Source organism: Cololabis saira, chromosome 13 (assembly GCF_033807715.1).
Source record: "Cololabis saira isolate AMF1-May2022 chromosome 13, fColSai1.1, whole genome shotgun sequence".
Taxonomy (NCBI): domain Eukaryota; kingdom Metazoa; phylum Chordata; class Actinopteri; order Beloniformes; family Belonidae; genus Cololabis; species Cololabis saira.
This window is the reverse complement of record NC_084599.1, coordinates 21,924,031-21,937,504: the sequence shown is the minus strand read 5'-3', so window position 1 is coordinate 21,937,504 and position 13,474 is coordinate 21,924,031. Positions and strand designations below refer to the sequence as shown.

Genomic DNA, 13,474 nt, shown 5'->3' with positions numbered 1-13,474 from the left:
AGTTGTTACGTTTCATTAATATTTGTTTTTAGATAATAAGCAGCTTATATTTAGACAATTTATGACGGAAGAATGGCATCTACATCGGTGTGTTCAACTTTTCTTTCAGGTACGTAATGATGATGGGAAAGTGATTCGATTCCACTGTAAACTGTGTGAGTGCAGCTTCAATGATCCCAATGCTAAAGACATGCACCTGAAGGGAAGGAGACACAGACTGCAGTACAAGGTACGTACGGTAAAGCATCACTGAGCCAGTATCTTCCTGAGTGGTTATTCAGAAAGAGTTAATTTTGGTAATGCAGTTACAGTTGAGGCATGTGCACTTAAGGGTTCTAGTATTGTAGAAAATAATTTGTGTTTGCCAAAGTTCACTGAATTGCTATAACAAATTAACACAGGCCAGTCTCTCCATTTTCATCTGGTTTGGAATGACAATCAAAAAAAAGAGACATTTCCAACTTTGTTTTCATTGTGCATTATGACAAGAAAAAATCAAAAATTAATCCCCGTAATTATCTCTGGGTCGAATATCTGGATTTGGTCCCTCAAATCAGGTTTAAGGGTTAAAAATTGATACTAAAAGGAGCTCAAGAAGAACAGAAACATGTTTTTCATCCTATCTCTGAAGTATTTTGAGAAATGTCAGATAAATAAGAATACATCCATTCTGTATTACATTTCCCCTTAAATTAGTTCTGTCCACGTGTTTGTGTCCCTGCAGAAGAAAGTGAACCCTGAGCTTCCTGTGGAGATTAAGCCCAATAACCGGACTAGAAAGCTGCAGGAGAGCAAGCTAAAGAAGCAAAAGCAGAAGGCTGTGCTGAAGAGACAGAGAGACGATGAGCAGCGCTGGCAGATGGACATGAGGTCAGTTGTAGTTCTTAGTCATAAACTTATATTTACTCTTGTTTTGACGTCAAATTTAAAGATTTCCTTTGTCGGAACAAAACAGAGTTAAAAACGTAAAAGATGAGCAACATGCACTTGTGCAAGTTTCACCACTAAAGGGGAAGTGATAAAGTTCAGAGCCCTCATTTGTCAAGCTGACGTGTAGGTGTTGGGAACAATGAGAGCGTCAGGAAACATCTATCTCACTTGTTCCCTAGTCTTTTTGGTGTGTAGCCAACCATCGGCTTTACTACTACGACTACTGTCATTTAGCAGACGCTTTTATCCAAAGCGACTTATATCTGAGAGAACAACACGAGCAACAAATCAAATAGGAGGGTACAGCTGGATAAGTGCTGGTCAGACTGCTGAGAGTCCGGTTGGACCCAGGTGCTGCCACACTAGTGCGATAGGAGTTTATTTATTTTATTCCCTTCCCACCCTACACATTCAGCTGTATTGTCCTGTTTTGGTGTAGAGACATTAATTGTAATATCCCTGAATGTCTTCAAGTACAGCATTGAAATTCCATCTTTTGTTTATCTTCATATACTTTCCTTATTATACCTGACCAGTATTTTCTTTTTTCTTTCCCATCACTCAACGTTCTACACTTTTATTTTTGTAGCGTAAATGGTTGATAAAAGGTTAAATGTACAAATAAAATCACATAATTTGCTACAATATGGACTGGCGCAATGCCGGACACTTGAATTGCACTATTACAATTGCAGCCTTTAACATAATATCATAACGGTGCCAGGGACACGCAGAAAGACAAAGACTTCCCGAACAAATTTAGGCAAAAGCAAGTAGAGTGAGAAATCAAATTAGAGGAAGTTTTTATGCTAACTTTTTAGATTATGGTGATAACAGTGGCAGAGTCTTTAAACAACTGCCAAGCAGAAAAATCCATGATGTCACAGCGTAATTTATGACAAAAACACCACCTTAAAAAAACCCCAACAGTATAAGAAAACTGGCTGCTTCTACGACACTGAGCAGAGGGTGCACGAGTATGTAGCTGAAAAAAGAACTGGACTGTCCATCAGTTGAATCATTATTCATTTTGAAAGCCTTTCAAATCACCAAAGTGTTTTGACACACCGCCAGTGAGTTAATAGCCAGCCTCAGCTAATGCAAATCAATGTTGCGGTTTAACACACTGTATTTGCGGTGCAGAGCAAGTCTCGCTCAACACTTGCCAGATGCTTTCAGCGTGAAAAGACACAGCAGGACTCTTTTGTCGTTGATGATTCTTTATTCATTATTCTGGTAGATAACAGGACTTTTGGGTCTGTTTTACACTGGTCCCACAACGTTTCACATGTTTATTTGTTTATTTTATTTGTATAACTGAATCAGGGTTTTCTTCATTAAGCTATGTCAAAGATTAACGGTTAAGTGTCTTTTTTTTTAAGAACTGCTGTCTAATTTTAATGTTACTAATAGGGCTGTTCGATTTTGCCCAAAAATAAAATCTCGATTTTTTTTCTCTCAAAATCCGATTTTCGATTACGATTACGATTATTTTGTGAATTGACAAAAGGCAAAGAAATGATTTCAAATATGCTGTTTTTTTATTGAACATTTGCCCCATTGGGCTTTAAGTGCAAACTTTGCTCTTATTAAACCAAAAATGAATGAATAAAGTGCAAAACTCTGTAAAATAAGTTGAAAAAAAGTTTTAAAAAATATAATAAAATATAAAGTTTTATCTCTGAAAAAAAAATCAGCAAATCGGCACTTGCAAACATACAGTAAGTTATATTTCCAATTAAATAAAACAAGACATTTTCTGATTAAACTAAACTGGGTCTTTGCATGCTAAATAATAATGCAACCCATGAAGGAGGTAGAGGTGTGTAATGTCAGTCATTACATTTGCTATTCACATTTGCAAGTTTTTTGCAAGGAACACGAGCCGGTCTACGGCATCTGGCTTGAGGGATGCCCGGTGGCATGTTACAACGCCCCCTCCTACACTAAAGAGCCTCTCCGATGGGGCACTTGTCGCAGGTATTGAGAGGTATTTCCATCAATCATTAATATGTGTGCAGACAAGGTAAATAAAAAAAAAAAAAAAAAAAGGTGAAAAATCGATTTTACAATTTTCACGTTTTAACATCGTTCTAATTACATAATCGCGATTACGATTTAAAATCGATTAATCGAACAGCCCTAGTTACCAATAACGTCTCTGATTTAATAAATGACTTGGAGAGCGCGGCATTACAATCTCTCCCCTTTACTGTAGGCGATATGAGGAGGACATGTACTGGAGGAGGATGGAGGAGGAGCAGATGTATTGGGGAGACCAGAGACGCAGGATGGCGCCTCCACCTTTGATGAGTCGTCCTGGGATGCCAGTGCCCCCTCTACTGGTGAGGGTTACAACTGCAGTTGTTTTTCTTCTGCTTTGTAGATTAAAAGTACTACAAGTATATACGTAAAGTAAAACTTTTGAATGAGATTTAGTTATGTGAATCACTTTATCCCATCGCCTTTCCTTAAGACGTGTGTACGTCGACCTGACTCTTCTGACGACCGTCACATCATGGCCAAGCACTCCACTATTTACCCAGTGGAAGAGGAGCTGCAGGCTGTTCAGAGGATCGTCTCTCACACGGAGAGAGCTCTAAAGCTGGTGTCTGACTCCCTAATCGAGAAGGAGACCAAAGCTGATCCGACTAATGCGACTGATGCGGCTAATGAAGGAGATGAAAAAAGGTAAGCAGTGACTTTGGCATATAATCTATATTTTTATGCCAAAAAGAGGGATGCTCATAATGACAGAGTAGGGTTTTATGGCATGTGGATATACTATTTACATTATATAACTTTATAGTATCCAAGTTGTGCATATATAACATATCTGGAGCTGCTCTGCAACTCTTCGTCTTGGCCTGTTGTTGCCTCTGTCAGCTCTGAAAACACCACGCGGCTGTTAAAAGGAGTGATGAGGGTGGGCATCCTGGCCAAGGGCTTGCTGCTTCGTGGGGACAGAAATGTGGAGCTCATCCTGCTGACTGCTAAGAAACCCACCATCTCATTACTGAAGAGCATCACCAAGCAGCTGCCAAAGGATTTCTCGGTGAGCAAACTTCTTAAGCAAGGTTTTGACTCAAAAGTGTAGTTTGTAAACTTTTTTGAGGGAAGGATGACATACCCGCTCAAAGCCATTCTCATTTTTTTGTCTAATTTAAACTGTAACATGTGGTGGTGTTTACCTGCGCACGGACGAGCAGAAATCAGAATTCTTGCATAAAGGCTGCACTCATTGTTTAGATATTTAAAGAGAAGGAATTGTTCTTTGTCATTTATTGTCTTGTTAAAATAGCTGGATGCTCAAAAGACTAAAATCTATTTTTCTGCAACAAAAAGAACAGGGACCAAAGGTTTCATGCTTTTGTTGTGAAAAATTGCATTCCTATTAGAAAGCAATTCTTCAAAACCTTTATGCATAAAAAAATAATTGAATAAATTTGACATCCTAGTAGGTTTTGGTCTCATACACTGGGGAAGTTAACTTATGGTGAGTGAACATGTAGAACTGTCCCCCGTAGCCACACAGTATCACTTAAATGTCAACTTTATCAGAGCTGTATCTCCATTCAAAAATCTTAGTAGACCATTAGATTGTTTACTTTCACAAACAATATGAACAAACAGGCTGTATTCTGAGTAAAGGCTTTAATATAAAAACCCAGTACAGATCATGAGGATGCACCTCACATGTAAATAAGAATCTGTGATTTCTAAGTAGCCTAATTACTAGAACATGGTGACAAAGTGACCCATGAAAAACAGAACTCTCTCTTTTGGACAATGTTTGGGCTCTGACTGACTGTATTTGGTTGAATATGGACACAAATTACAGGAGTAATAAACAAAAATGAAGAAAAAAAAACTATCAATTTATATGACTTGAAACAAAAACAGGATTTGAAAATCACTGACCAACTTACAGGAAGTCCAGACTCAGTTTCATTTACATTTCTTCGTAAAATGACCCACCGATACTACCACTGATGAGTCGCACTGGCTCTAATGGTTTAATATTTTGTTAAAATATAATTGGATACTGCAAGTCTTTCATTATCTGTAGAATAAATCTGTAAGCAGTGTTCAATTTTATTGACAGTATTAGAAAATGCTTGATTGTTCAGCATTAATAATTCCTACAACTGAAGATACAAACCTGAATAACTTCATGTTTAAGTGATTTCCTGTTTTCACTAATGTTGCACAGCGTAAAGTAAATTGATTAGTAAAATTAAGACAAAAACCTGAGCTGAGCTGATTCATGGCAATTTGGTGGATGTCCATTTCAGCATCTGCTGGTACGACACAGAAAAGCAATGCTAATGTCTAAACTTTGCCTTTTAAGACGTAACATCTTTGGGAAACATCTTTGGGAAAATGTGTGGCTCTAGCTTTGGGAGAGATTTTACATGTTCACAAGTGACTAAACTGTCCAGAGGCTGCAGTTTCAAATCATCTATGTTTTCAGTTTGAAGCTGGCAGAGGATACGGGGCTGTGATGTGCTGTGAAACCTCAGTCTTTCTCCCTGCAGCTGGAGCTGTGTTAATGCTTTAATGAAAGTGCTTTTCACTGATCTTTAGATTTACTGCCTGGTTACGACACCTGAATCCTACAGAGTGAGATGGGATGCTTGATCATTACCTTTTTGATTTTCTAAATTTTACTCCTGTGAAGATATTGGTCATGAACAATTATTGAAATTTCTTCTAAAGTCTTTACCTTACTCATTAAGGCAAGTAGATCCCACTGGCATGTAACAAAGAGCTAAAAAGACAGTAGCGGTAGCAGTACTGCCCTTTAACAAGGCTACTCTTTACGCTGACAGCCCTTCTCCTCTGTAGTGAGTAATCCCAAGTGTCCTTTTAACCGGCAGACATTTTCTGAAGATCAGTATGAGGTGCAGGCTCACCCCGAGGAGGCGAACATCGTGATATTTTCAAGCAAGGAGCCCAAAATGCAGGTGACCCTTTCTCTCACCTCGCCGCTGATGAGGGAGGACCCTGCTGCTGAGAAGGACAAGCAGGCAGGAGGAAAAGCGGCTGAGAAAGGTTAGAGAAGCCACAGCTTTCAGTACCAGGCAACCAAATGTTAGTGGTGTGTGTAATAAACTTATATCTATATTTTTGCCCCTTTACCATTCCACCTATTGCTACCTTAAATTATATTTAAAAAAAATGGTGGGAGTCTAATTAAGCCCACATTTAATATTTATTTTCTTTAACCTAAAGAATTAAATCACACATATTCCGTTGTCCAACTCTTTTCATTCCCCCATTTTTTTTTTGCAAATGCACTAGTTCCCTATTTCTTTATTTCCTTTCTCCAACAATGGGAATCAAAAGCCGGGCTCTCCGACCTTTCTGTGCCACTGGGGTGTGTGTTTATTTCACAAACACATGCTCATGTGAAACCTTCAGGAACCTATGATAATTGTGGACGACTTTTCAGATGATGCCCAGGGATGAAAATGATTCAGATTACTGTTTTTGTTTTTATAGAAATATCATTTAAAGAAGATGTTTTGATTCTCAAAGGATTTTTGTAATACTCTTCGTTCTCTCATCATCTCTCATCCCTGCATCATTATGTGGCATTATTGATCATAAGGTGTTGGAGTTTGATTTTTATCGCCTCACAATGATCGGCACTGGAATAATATTTAGATATATAGATTACTTGCCCGCCTTTATTATTTTTTTTTACTTGCCCTAGATTAAATATGAAGATAATAGTATGAAGATCATTGTGTTGCGAGCACTCCTAAGCCTATGCCAGTTAATGTCACCTTTGGGGGGTTTTTTCTTTCAACTTTGGAAAACATGGCAAAAAGGTTTTCTGTGGTGTTGCTTTTGTCTTTTCTGTTTTGTTTTGTTTTGTATGGGTTTGTTGATCAGTGCCTTTTGTCTGAACACCGCACTGATACACATACTACTGAGGAGAGACTGATTTAAACTTTGTATTTGCTCATAATTACTATGTTTTTCATTGTGGGAACGCTCTCTTGATCGCTGTTGTTGTAGTTGAGTGGGTGAAGTGGTGCTAAATTAAAACTCCCAGCGGTGAGGAGTGTGAAAAATGTGGTGTGATTGTGGTTTTATTTTGTACTCTGTTTTTCCTGTAAGATGGCAAATATCTGTTTTTACTGCAGATCTTACAAAAGGTGAAACAAAGTTGAGGTGAAACAAAGAGCCTCTAACTGTCCAAGAAATGTGTTTTTAGACATAATTTTGTATAGAATAGGATTCCTTCAAAAACTTAAAGTTGATCAGTTTGTTCTACAAAGTGATTAAAAAAAAACCCATTTACATTCAGTATGATAAGTCTTTGATGGTAACATTAGAATACATTTTTAGTCATTTTGTGTTACAGAAATTGTTGTGCCAAGTGAAATCTTCAAAAGAATAAATCTATGGTTTTTGAAGATGGCATCCAGAATTTTCAAAATAAAGCACCACAAGATCAACCTTTTGAGGTTCTTAGTAAATTGCTCAGAGGGCTCAGAGAAGAAATGTTAACGTCCAGTGAGCAGAGGTTCAGTTTAGGAATAAAAAACAAAAGAACAACACATTTTATTTGGCAATGATCCTTTTATATGTACAGTAATTCCAGAGAGGACAAAACGTGGCCTGGTATACATCTGTAAACAAGCTGTGATTCTCGTGATCTCTAAACCTTTGGGTTAAAAAAAAAAAAATCAGCCCAGGCAACGCTCACAAGCCAACGTTGAGGATGGAGAAAAAACCACTGCAAAACTGATGTGACGCATCCAGGAACTTAAAGCTGAGCTTGTTGAGTGACAGAGGGCACATTTTATCCTCCCTGGATCTGAAAAAAGCAAGACTGCAAAAGTCCAGTTTTCAACTTCAAGAAATGGTGCATTTGTTTTTTGGAGTAAACTGAAACACAGTCATCAGCTTTATTATGGAAACAGCCACGTTTTGTGTACCTTGTATCAATGCTCCACCAGGATATTAATATAAAACATCTCAGCGTGTCTGTAGATATTGCATTGTGATGCTGGCAGCAGATTCTTTTTTTTTGGGGGGGGGTCACTTTTATCTGTTGCATGATATGAGGATCAGTCCCACTCCTGTGCCTCATGTGGATGCTTGATTGGATCGGGAAGTGGAAGTGGGGGAGTATGGAGCCTGGATTAATGCCTCGGTCTCCTTGTTGTGCTGCTTGATGATTCTGGGGAAGTTTTTCTGGTGTAAAGGTGCACATTTCCCCGTTGAGAAGAGGTTGGGGTGAGGCAGGAGTGTGGGTGTACCTTGTCTGTGTGGGTGGTTCATTTCAGACAGACATCCACATGGATCCAAGCTTTCCGAGAAGAAAATGACATCGCAGTAACATGATTTGTTGTATTTTCTTCACCTATCATTGTTTTTAATTTTGTGACTTATGAATGTGTGTTTTGTGAGAAGGAAACTGGTTATCAGCGTACTCCACTACATGGTATTATATTTTCCCGTTTCGGGGAAAAGCACAGTGCAAAGTAATAACATTAACAATGGCTCTGTTACTTTTAAATGGTCAAGTCAGTAATCATTTAAAAGGAAAAATGGAGGCATTATTAATTGCATCACTTCAATTTGTTTTTGACAAGTCAAAGTCTTTCTAAAGAAAAAGGAAAATCTGACAGTATTGGATGTTATGGCAGTAAGAAGCGGAATATTTCATCTTAAGCTATAAAAATTCATCAGCTATCAAAAATTCAGTCATCCTCCTGATTGCCTTGGGTTTCCTTCTTTTGTACATGTGCCTGTATCCCTCTACTCCAAAGGACACATTTGTATTATTGTACAACTTGTTTCACTTAAAAATTTGTGTGAAAATTTTCTCAGAGAAATTTTCTGTTCCTCCTTCATTGATGCCTGTCTTCCTCTTTTAGATATCCTCATTTTTCTTAACAAAGCAAATTGAAATCAGTCGGATCATTTTTGGGTTGAAATAAATGTCTGCTTCAGTAGCCAACAGGAACTCAATATTCATTTCATATCGTCTCAGTGACTGTACATCCAGTTACAACCCTTACTCTGTTACGGTCGTCATGTGGGTCTTACTTTTGCTGTACTGGGAGTCATAAGTTCCGCTTTTTATAACAGATGATGCTGAGAGCGAGCCTCCCGACCTTCTGAATAAGAAGAAATGTTTGGAGTACCTGGCTGCCCTCCGTCACGCCAAATGGTTTCAGGTAAAACTTTTTACTTATACCACAATATTGGCATCAAAATATTAGAAGAAAAATATCTTTGACATTTATACCCATGGATGGATGGATTAATACCCATTCTTTTCTTTTATAACTTGGAATTCACCTGTTCAGAATGAAGACTCTTAATTCTCTCTTAATTGAACTAGAAATATACAATAAAGGGCATTTGTTCTAAATGACTGGTTTTGGCATCAATTTGATTAGTAATAAAATTATAGTTCAATAATATTTCAGTTGGTTTTGAAAAAGCTTATAGGGTCCAATATTGCTTCAGGCTCCTTTGTTTCAGCTAAAATAATGCTTTGCACGTTCAAAGTGGTAGGGATTTTGGACTGATCAAATATAAGCTGTGCACGTGGTTTAGGATTGCTGGCTACACAGAAAAAACAAAGAAACAAACACTTGATTAATCTGATATTAATGTGTCCTTATAATTATCATTGGAACCTTTTAAAACCGTGAAATTTTAACCCAATGCTGCAAGGGCAGCAGTCTAAGCAGAGATGCCCAGACTTCCTTCACCCCAGACACTTCCTCCAGCTCTTCCGAGGGGAGTCTGAGGCGTTCCCAGGCCAGCCGAGAGACATAGTCTCTCCCGCATGTCCTGGGTCTTCCCCGGGGTCTCCTCCCTGTGGGACATGCTTGGAACTCCTCCCTAGGGAGGAGGGACATGTCTGGAACTCATCCCTAGGGAGGATCCAGGAGGATCCGGTACAGATGCCCAAGCCACCTCAGCTGACTCCTCTCAATGTGAAGGAGCAGCGGCTCGACTCCGAGCTCCTCCCGGGTGACCGAACTCCTCACCCTATCTCTAAGGGAGCGTCCAGCCACCCTGCGGAGGAAACTCATCTCGGCCGCTTGTATCCGCGATCTTGTCCTTTTGGTCACTACCCAAAGTTCATGACCTTAGGAGAGGGTGGGAGCCTAGATTGACCGGTAAATCTATAGCTCCTCCTTCACCACGACGGTCCGGTACACCGACCGCATAACTGCGAACGCTGCATCAATCCGTCTAATTATGTGAAGATAAAAATTATTACATTGCACCTCTACTCATAAAAAAGCATGTTACTTGGGTAGAAGTGCATAATTTCTGCAAATAAATGTACTTTTATTCATAATCAATGCACATATATTGTTTTTATCTCTGTAGGCTCGTGCAAATGGACTGCAGTCCTGTGTGATCATAATTCGTGTGTTGAGAGATTTATGTCAGCGTGTTCCCACCTGGGGGAAGATGCCTGCTTGGGTGAGAACATTTACTTCTCTTTTTCACATCAAAAGGTAATTTTAAGTTTAACATTTGACAGTCTTATTAATTTTGACCTGCACCAAAGTCTTTCAGACTTGAATCCACAGGGTGTGAATGTGTCAATGAATTTCTCTTGGCAGGCAATGGAGCTGCTGGTGGAGAAGGTGATCAGTAGCGCCACAGCTCCCCTCAGCCCAGGAGAGGCCATGCGTAGGGTTCTGGAGTGCATCTCTACGGGCATCCTGATGCCAGGTCACACAAATGCTCACAAGTTTATGAAAAAAAAAAAAGAAGTACAGTAGCTTCTGCAGATTTTTAAGGAGAATGTGTCTGTTTTTACTTCTAAAATATGTTTTCTCCTGTTTGCCTTTGCAAAGCTACAACATAACTTATGTTATTCATTAATGTATAGAATGGGTGATGTATTATCTTCTGCTTTATTGACTTATTCCATCATATAAATATAATAATTTCCTCCTTTCACCCAGATGGACCAGGTCTGATGGACCCCTGTGAAAAAGAGCCCACAGATGTTATGGGGAGCGTGAACCCTCAAGCCCGGGAGGACATAACCGCCAGCGCGCAGGTACCCACACACAGCATGCCGTGATCCGTTGCATGTGAGAATGGGTTTTCTAGAAACTTTCCCAACTCTGCCTTCTCTTCTGTGTGTTTGTTTTTCCGGTTCCAGCATGCTCTGCGGCTGCTTGCTTTCCGTCAGGTCCACAAGGTTCTAGGCATGGAGTCCCTGCCGGCGTCCAAGGCTAGTGCACGCAACCGCAAACGTCGGCGGGACGTCAGCGACGTGGGCGAAGGCGAGGGGGAGGGCAAGAAAGACAAGAAAGAAGAAGCAACAAGTGCTTAGCCCCCGCCTCCAGAACGGAGGAGTTGTAGTTTTGAGACTGGAAGAATGTCATAACTTTTATTATGTTGAAAAACTCCTAACCCAGAGCCATAAATATAACTTTAACTCATGTTACTTGTCTGACCTTGAAGAGGAATGATGCGTTTAAGGACATTTGGAACGATCATTGAAAATCATGCGATTTCTTCTCTCATAGCAATGTTTATGTAGGTTTTACTTATTCTAAAGTATGCACATTAATTTGGCTTTGTCCCAGAAAAAAACAAAGACTTCTTGATTGCGTCATTCCATTTCAATATAACTGCACATTAACTACTTGCCAACCCTTTCCTGGGTGATCATGCCTCAGTGGGTAGAATAAGCTGTTCACTATAAAAATAGCGCTACATACACTATATAAAGATCATAAACTGTATATAAAGAGCACCGTATGAGTGTTTGTGTGACTGGGTAAAGGAGACACATTTGTACCCAGAGAAGGTTAACGGAAAACAAAAAAAGTTCAGACCAAGTACCTTATTTATTCGCAGTATTCACAATACTGTTTTCTGCTCCATCAAACTCCCAGTAGTTTAAAGATCAGCACCTTTTTAAATCTTTATTTTAAGATGTTTCTCTTGGCGGAAATGCTGAACTCTGCTGCTCTGTTTTCAAATGATGTTGCTGCTGAATTTTTTTTATTTTTTTTTTAAGTAAGACGAGGCTTTGAAATGGTGATACAGATCGGAGAAACCCGTTAAGAAGTATGCACAGTACTGTGATGATCATTGTGCCAACAGATGAAACATCAGACATAGAAAAAGGTTGAAGTTTGTTTGCCCCCCCACCCTCATACATTTACAAAACTTCAGTGAGACTTTGAATTTTGAACTCCAACCCCACCTTCAGAACAAGGCAAATGTAAAATAGGTCACCTACACACACACACACACACACACACACACACAGGGACCCCCCACTTCAAAGTCAGTCTGCAGTTTATGAGAGGTCCTGCATCACATGTTGCACAGTGGCGTTCTGAGAAAATTAAGCACTTATGAGAAGATGATGTATTCACACGAGTTTTATCCAATGAGTTATATGCCTAATAATTGCTTTGTTTTCTTCCAAAAGATGGTTAGCAGAGGACAAAACAAACAAACTGAAATTAGAATAAACTGAACATCTGCTGTAATGATCAAAAGATTACAAACGTTTGATTTTCTTGTGCCTGCATCCTGTGTACAGAAGACTGAGGAAAGCGAGCATTCATAAGTTGTTTTTCTGTGTTTAGTATTTAATGGTCTCATTTAACTGAGGTGCAGGACTGAAGGAGGACAGTTGCACAAATTTGAGTTAAAAGATGATGCGAGAGAATTAATATGATGTATTTTTAGTTTGATATAAATTCACCAAGACAGTTATAAACTGTATGAGTATTGCCCATTTTGTTTCAGGAGGATCTTAGTCATTTTGTATTGTTTAAACTGTCCAATTATTTGAATGTCTGGAGTGTTAAAATCAAGGGGGCGATATTAAAGAAAAAAAACACTTAAACTATTTTGACTCCTGGTGTTTTTTTTTTGTGTATGTGAAGTTAAGCTATGTAAGTAACATCTCTCCTCTGTTTATGCTACAGAAAAGAGCAATGAGTCATTCACAGGGTCGGCTTCAGAGAACCATCAAACAGATTATTTATTTCGGCAGGTTTATTGAAAATAGTGGATATAGTTGAACTTCAAACTTTAAAAATAATGTTTAAAGCAAAAAAAAGATCATTACCAGAACAGTTACAAAATTTGTTCAGATTGGAGGATGAGGATAACAGACTTAAATTTGATTTCAAACATACTTTTGCAAGGCTAAACATAAAACAAATGTGTATTTCTGTTACAGGTGTAAAATTATGGCATGGACAAAGCAAGGAACTGAGAGGTTGCACAAGTTTGTGTCAGCTTAAGAAAGTATTTAAAAAAGAAAAGATACGTGCCTACAAAAAAGAAGAAGGAGAAAGAGGAAAAAAAATAGATAGAGTGGTATTTTTGTTTGTTTTCTTGTATAGATAGATTGGTGTTCAGCAAGTCAATGTAATTGTATTAACAGAGAGGGGCAGGTATCATAAGTTTTCTTCTTCCTGCTCCTTTTCTTTCATGGTGATAATGTGTACTTCTTGGAATTTTGTACAACATGGTTAAGAAGATATAGCCTACCATGAATGGAATAAAT

The 13,474-nt window shown here is 38.8% G+C and overlaps 1 protein-coding gene across 8 annotated transcripts in view; it reads left to right on the top strand.

The window, feature by feature from the left end:
• The window catches only part of zfr2 (zinc finger RNA binding protein 2), a 33,311-nt gene extending 20,517 nt beyond the window's left edge, over positions 1-12,794 (top strand). For all 8 annotated transcript variants that reach the window (XM_061738280.1, XM_061738279.1, XM_061738283.1 and 5 more), the window contains 11 exons: positions 110-229; positions 725-870; positions 3,149-3,275; positions 3,407-3,621; positions 3,817-3,985; positions 5,811-5,985; positions 9,043-9,131; positions 10,306-10,401; positions 10,545-10,656; positions 10,893-10,990; positions 11,096-12,794. In XM_061738280.1, the coding sequence (XP_061594264.1) occupies positions 110-229; positions 725-870; positions 3,149-3,275; positions 3,407-3,621; positions 3,817-3,985; positions 5,811-5,985; positions 9,043-9,131; positions 10,306-10,401; positions 10,545-10,656; positions 10,893-10,990; positions 11,096-11,269 (1,521 nt within the window). In that variant the 3' untranslated portion in view covers positions 11,270-12,794. The remainder of the gene's footprint in view (positions 1-109; positions 230-724; positions 871-3,148; positions 3,276-3,406; positions 3,622-3,816; positions 3,986-5,810; positions 5,986-9,042; positions 9,132-10,305; positions 10,402-10,544; positions 10,657-10,892; positions 10,991-11,095) is intronic.
• Positions 12,795-13,474: the final 680 nt, after the last annotated feature.